This window comes from Neoarius graeffei, chromosome 22 (assembly GCF_027579695.1).
Source record: "Neoarius graeffei isolate fNeoGra1 chromosome 22, fNeoGra1.pri, whole genome shotgun sequence".
Taxonomy (NCBI): Eukaryota; Metazoa; Chordata; class Actinopteri; order Siluriformes; family Ariidae; genus Neoarius; species Neoarius graeffei.
The window spans coordinates 21,329,610-21,337,109 of NC_083590.1; the positions used below are offsets into that span (position 1 = coordinate 21,329,610).

General features: G+C 43.6%; 1 protein-coding gene across 1 annotated transcript in view; it reads left to right on the plus strand.

The window, feature by feature from the left end:
* The first annotated feature begins 5,817 nt into the window (after window positions 1-5,817).
* Window positions 5,818-7,500, plus strand: part of sdhaf3 (succinate dehydrogenase complex assembly factor 3) — a 55,778-nt gene continuing 54,095 nt past the window's right edge. The window contains exon 1 of the mRNA XM_060904035.1: window positions 5,818-6,308. Within this exon, the coding sequence (XP_060760018.1) occupies window positions 6,132-6,308 (177 nt within the window). The 5' untranslated portion in view covers window positions 5,818-6,131. The remainder of the gene's footprint in view (window positions 6,309-7,500) is intronic.

Consider the following 7,500-nt stretch of genomic DNA (forward strand, 5'->3'; position numbering starts at 1 on the left):
TTTTGCTCGGCGTTAGCAACAGTTACAGGTTTTTAGCTTTCTCCTGAAATGTTTTCTTTTATTTCTTCTTCTTCCTCAGGGTAGTAAAACTCGCTTTCACTGTGAACACTGTCGTTATCGCTATCCATGCTGTAAAATTAATGCTATTCTCCTGAGAAATGCTGGCAAAATTTTATAAGATTTTTGATAAAAATCTTATAAATAAATCTTATAAAAAAGATAAATGTTGACAAAAATTGCAACTATGTTTGTTGTTGTTGTGAACGAGCGAGTCGCCAGAGGTCCATAACTGGGGTCCGTACCGCAGGATACGGACCCGCTTGCCAGCCAATCAGAGTGCAGGATTTGATGGAAACCGAACCGCGAAAAAAATAAATATATTTATAAAATAGATAATATACATAAAAATACACTCTAAAATCAAACAATGTACAAAATAGCAGTAGTGCAAATACAGTACAATATCTGTGACGGAGAAGGTGCTTAGAAGAGCAGCTTATGAGGTGTACTAGTGCATCTCAAAAAATTAGAATATTGTGAAAAAGTTCAATATTTTCCATCAGTTATTTAAGAAAGTGAAAATGTTACATATTATAGACTCATTACACATAAACTAAAATGTTTTAAGCATTTTTCTATTTTAATTTTAATCAGTATGGCATACAGTACAAAAACATTAAAAAAACCCATCTCAAAATATTAGAATATTTCATTTCGAGTTTGAGTAAAACAGTATGAACACAGCGTATCTCTCAGTCTAGTTCAGTACACACAACCACAATCATGGGGAAGACTGCTGACTTGACCGTTGTCCAGAAGATGATCACTGATGCCCTCCACAAGGAGGGTAAGCCACAAAAGGTCATTGCTGAAAAGGGTGGCTGGAAAAGGTGCACAAGCAACAGGGATGGCGGCAGTCTTGAGAGGATTGTCAAGAAAAGTTGATTCAAGAACTTGGGAGAGCTTCACAAGGAGTGGACTGAGGCTGGTGTCAGTGTATCAAGACCCATCACGAACAGACATCTTCAAGAAAGGGGATACAACTTTCCCATTCCTAATATCAAGCTACTCCTGAGCCAGAGACAATGTCAGAAGTGTCTTATCTGGGCTAAGGAGAGAAAGAAATGGACTGTTGCTCAGTGGTCCAAAGTCCTCTTTTCAGATGAAAGTACATTTTGCATTCAATTTGGAAATCACGATTCTAGAGTCTGGAGGAAGCGTGGAGAGGCACAGAATCCAAGGTGTTTGAAGCCCAGTGTGAAGTTTCCACAGTCTGTGATGATTTGGGGTGCCATGTCATCTGCTGGTGTTGGTCCACTGTATTTTATCAAGTCCAAAGTCAACACAGCCATCGACCAGGAGATTTTAGAGCACTTCATGCTTCCATCTGCTGACGAGCTTTTTGGAGATGCTGATTTCCTTTTCCAGCAGGACTTCGCACCTACCCACAGTGCCAAAACTACTACCAAATGGTTTGCTGACCATGATATTACTGTGTTTGATTGGCCAGCCAACTTGCCTGACCTGAACCCCATACAGAATCTATGGGGTATTGTCAAGAGGAAGATGAGAAACACCCAACCCAAAAATACAGATATGCTGAAGGCCGCTATCAAAGCAACCTGGGCTTCAATAACACCTCAGCAGTGCCACAGACTGATCACCTCCATGCCACACCGCACTGATACAGTAATTCATGGTAAAGGAGCCCCAATCAAGTATTGAGTGTATAGATGAATATACTTTTCAGAAGTTGGACATTTCTGTATTGTAAATCCTTTTTTGATTGATCTTAGGGAATATTCTAATAATTTGAGATACTGGATTTCTGATTTTCATGAGCTATAAGCCATAATCATCAAAATTAAAACAAAAAAGGCTTTAAATATTTCACTTTACATGTAATGAATATAGAATATATGAAAGTTTACCTTTTTGAATTAAATTATGAAAAAAAGGAACTTTTTCATGGTATTCTAATTTTTTGAGATTCACTAGTATATGAACAGTAGTGCAAATGAGCAATAGCAGCAGATACAGCAGTAGTGCAATGATTGTAGTGTGATGTGCAAACGGATGAGAGAGAGTTTCTTGTGTAAATGAATGTGTTACAGACCAGGGGTAGGTAGTGGACAGAGTTCAGCATCCTGACAGCCTGGTGGATGAAGCTGTTCAGTAATCTTGTGGAGCGGGCCCGGAGGCTCCGGTACCTTTTCCCTGAGGGGAGGAGGAGGGCTGAAGAGCAAGTGTGAAGGGTGGGAGGTATCACCAGTGATGCTGATGGCTCAGCGCGTGAGACGGGAGTGATAGATGTCCGTAAGAGAGGGCTGAGGGGTACCGATGATCTTGCTGGCCATGTTCACTATGCGTTGCAGAGTCTTCCGGCAGGAGGCATTGCAGCCTCCGTACCATGCAGTGATGCAGCCAGTGAGGACACTCTCAATGGTGCCCCTGTAGAAAGAGCACACTTGTGCACTCCTCAGTTTGCGGAAGAAGTAGAGGCGAGTCAAGAGGAAGATGAGATTAAATGCAAAATGTACTTTCATCTGAAAAGAGGACTTTGGACCACTGAGCAACAGTCCATTTCTTTCTCTCCTTAGCCCAGATAAGACACTTCTGACATTGTCTCTGGCTCGGGAGTAGCTTGATATTAGGAATGCGAAAGTTGTATCCCCTTTCTTGAAGATGTCTGTTCGTGATGTCTGTTCGCTGGCTTCTTGGCCAGCGATGCGGTGTTATTGGACCAGGAGAGGTCCTCAGTGATGTGCACCCCTAGGAATTTGGTGCTGCTCACCCTCTCCACTGCAGCAATGTCGATGGTCAGAGGGGGATGCTGTGAGTGACCTCTCCTGAAGTGGACTACAATCTCTTTGGTCTTCCCCACGTTCAGGAAGAGATTGTTGTCTTTGCTCCACTGGACCAGTTGGCTCACCTCATTCCTGTAGTTGGCTTCATCGTTGTTACTGTAGTGATGAGGCCCACCACAGTCGTGTCATGTGCAAACTTGATGATGTGGTTGGCAGAGGTGGACAGTAACGAAGTACATTTACTTGAGTGCTGTACTTAAGTACACTTTTTGAGTATCTGTACTTTACTTGAGTATTTTTTTGGAAACTTATGACTTTAACTTCACTACATTTGAAAGGCAAATATCGTACTTTTCACTCCACTACATTTCTATCAAGGTCCTCGTTACTATGAAGCAGCTTTGAAAGTGGATTTTTTTTTTCTTTTCTAAAACGTGATTGTTTTTTTCACAGGTGACACTGAGACAGCCTGTCAGTAATCACTAGGATCACGTCACGTCCATAGACTGTATAAAAACAAGTTTAATGATTTCTCAGCAGCATTATTTAACATGATCAGTTGATGGCAGAATGGAAGGAGGTGATACTTCTGGAGAATGTACGCACCCATGGCCATACCTAGAACCCATGTTTCAGTTTTCTGAAAGGATTAATTTCGTTTTAAATGTTTGCCTTGTTTGCCGAAAATGAACCACATCACGGCCTACAAAAACTCGCCATCCAACCTGCGGAAACATATTGAGGTATATAAACGTTTTATTCCAGGAGAAAGCTTGTAGTGAAGTTGTCTGTGTTTTAAGAGCTAGCGATAACGTTGCAAACGTAGCTATGCAGTCTGGTTCGTCAAATGACTTTCTATGGATTTTCCCACCAAGTTGCCATCGCCTTGTCCACGGCTAACATTTACGCATAGCTAGTTAACTTGAACACTGTTAGTTAGCATGTAAAAGTGGAGTTACGCTAACATGAATAACGTTATTTTATCTGAAGTCCTTTCAAAAATATGTTTTAGCGTAATCTTGCCAAATAAACAGAATGTAGAAATCTTTTTCTAGTAGCGTTAGCTACCCAATATGATTTCGAGTTTGAAAAGAGTTTGAGAGGATGTCAGGTGGAGTTTCACTGACTAGCTAGCTTAACGTTAAACCACCATGATGGCACAGCATGTGCTCATTTTGTGAATTCACATTTCTGTCTTTGGTAATGGCGTTAGGTTTTGTAAGCATTGTGGCAATAATACAACGATGCGTTGACAGAAAATGTACTTTTAATCCTTAAGTATTTTTAAAAGCAAATACTTCAGTACTTAAGTAAAAATTTGAGTGGACAACTTTCACTTGTATTGAAGTAACATTTGATCAGTGGGATCTGTGCTTTGACTTAAGTAATTAAGATGGGTACTTTCCCCACCTCTGGTGGTTGGTTCTGTGGATTGGTACACAGTCATGGGTCAGCAGGGTGAAGAGCAGCGGGCTGAGCACACACCCTTGTGGGACCCCTGCGTTCATCATAATGGTCCTGGAGGTGTTACTGCTGACCCGCCTCCCTGTAAGAAAATCCAGCACCCAAATCATTATAGTGCCCAAATTACAATTATTATAATACATAGGGCCAAATTACTCAATTCTGATTGGTCAATCAAGGAGGGCTTTTTTCTTTAACATGAGGCTGTATTTCTGAAATGCTATTGGCTAGTTCATTGGAATGGATAAAAGCCAAACAAGTCCAAAAGCCTGATGAAAGAAGAACACGGTCCTCATGTCATGATGAAAGACGCTTTAGAAACTGATTCAAATGTGCAAGATAGTCTTGCGCCCTGACTGGTTCAGAAAACACGAATGACAAATGTTTTTTAGAAGAAACCTTTATTTGTCACATGCACACTTCAAGCACAGTGAAATTCATCCTCTGCATTTAACCCATCTGAAGCAGTGAACACACACACCCAGAGCAGCGGGCAGCCACACCAGAGCGCCCGGGGAGCAGTCAGGGGTTCGGTACCTTGCTCAAGGGCACTTCAGCCCAAGGCCGCCCCATGTTAACCTAACTGCATGTCTTTGGACTGTGGGGGAAACCGGAGCACCCGGAGGAAACCCACACAGACACAGGGAGAACATGCAAACTCCACACAGAAAGGCCCTCGCCAGCCGCTGGGTTCGAACCCGGAATCTTCTTGCTGTGAGGTGACTGTGCTAACCACTACACCACCGTGCCGCCCACAATGTGAACCTGAATGGCTTCCGAAGTATGAATTTGGCCCTATATATTATAAACAAGTAATTGTATGGTTCCTTGTAAAATTAAGGATCAATTTCACTCATGATTTCAAAGTTTTTGCAATTTTCAAAACTTCGAAATCATGAGTGAAATTAATCCTTAATTTTACTCGGCCCCATACGATTACCTATACTAATTTATTTTATTATTATTATTATTATAACAGTTACTATTTTTTTTGCCCTTTTTTCCTAATTAAAAAATTTTTTTCAGACAAAACTCATACTATCAGGGGCGGCACGGTGGTGTAGTGGTTAGCGCTGTCGCCTCACAGCAAGAAGATCCGGGTTCGAGCCCCGTGGCCGGCGAGGGCCTTTCTGTGTGGAGTTTGCATGTTCTCCCCGTGTCCGCGTGGGTTTCCTCCGGGTGCTCCGGTTTCCCCCACAGTCCAAAGACATGCAGGTTAGGTTAACTGGTGACTCTAAATTGACCGTAGGTGTGAATGTGAGTGTGAATGGTTGTCTGTGTCTATGTGTCAGCCCTGTGATGACCTGGCGACTTGTCCAGGGTGTACCCCGCCTTTCGCCCGTAGTCAGCTGGGATAGGCTCCAGCTCGCCTGCGACCCTGTAACAGGATAAAGCGGCTAGAGATAATGAGATGAGATGAGACTCGTACTATCAGGAACATACACCATTTTATTCAGACAGTAGGTGGAAATTCGTGTTTTGGCCAGCAGAGGGCAGTAAACAAGCTGAAAGCGCGCTGTGATGAAACACCAATGTAGAACCAAAACCAAGCGCTACTTCCGGGTTTACAAGGACGTTGTGTGCAGAGTTTCAAACATCCGGTCACTTTCTTCATAGGTGAACTTTGTAGGGTGTTAAATAACAGGTGTTCTCGACTAAATCGAGTGCACTAGGTATCACACGGTGCGGTATTTGGTGTGTTTTGTGTTCATTCGGTAATTTAGTGGATGTTTTTAACATAAATAGCCGGGTTTATAGAAATTAACCTCGAGTTAAAACTGTGCCGCTGCGTGTTAACTCAGTGCGCGCAGTAGATAATCCTGACCCACACTGTCCCGGACATCAGCGTGTCCTGCTGTCATGGGCAGTCCGGGTCAGGTGAGCAGGGTCCGCGCCCTGTATAAGCGGATCCTGGTGCTGCACAGGCTCCTGCCGGTGGACCTGAGGGTTCTGGGGGATCAGTACCTGAAGGACGAATTCAGACGACACAAATCTGCGTCTCCGGATCAAGTCCAGCACTTCATGAAGGAATGGGAGGTAAAGAGACAGCTGGACATCTCCACTCATCAACATCATGATCACTAGAGCCACGTGGTGGCGCTGTGCACCACATAACACACCCTGCTCCACGCTCAGTGGCTGCATGTGCGAGTCCATGTCTGATCAGCGATGTTTGGACCGAGCTTCGTTCTGGTCAGGGTGGCGGTGGAGCCGGAGCTCGCCCCAGGAGCGCTGGGTGGGAGGCGGGAGTCCGGCCCTGATGGGACACGCAAACGTTCACGCCTCGCAGGAATTTATAGTCGCCTACGAAACATGTTTTTGGGATCAAACCCATACAAACACACCGAGAGCGTGCAAACGTCCATCGCGACAGAACAACGTCACACCGTTTCTGCGTCACACATTTACTGCTCATACACACTCACTCACTTTCTCACACACGCATTTACACACACACACACACACACACACACTGTCTCACTTGTACACCATACACTCACGCACTTTCACTCACTCACTCACACACACACACACACACTCGTACACCATACACTCACTCACTTCCACATACACACTCACTCACTTTCTCACACACTCATTTACACACAAACTCACACACACACACACAGTCTCACTTGTACACCATACACTCACGCACTTTCACTCACTTACACACACACACAGACACACACTCATACACTCACTCACTTCCACATACACACTTTCTCACACACACACACACACACACACACACACACACAGTCAGTCAGTCACTTACACACTCATTTACACACACACACTCATTCAGTCACTTACACACTCATTTACACACACACACTCATTCAGTCACTTACACACTCATTTACACACACACACACACACACACACTCATTCAGTCACTTACACACTCATTTACACACACACACACACACACTCATTCAGTCACTTACACACTCATTTACACACACACACACACACACATTCAGTCACTTACACGCTCATTTACACACACACTCATTCAGTCACTTACACGCTGATTTACACACACACTCATTCAGTCACTTACACACTCATTTACACACTCATTTACACACACACACACTCATTCAGTCACTTACACACTCATTTACACACGCTCGTACACCATACATTCACTCACTTTCACACACTCACACACTCACTCACACTCATTTACACACACACACTCGTACACCATACATTCACTCAC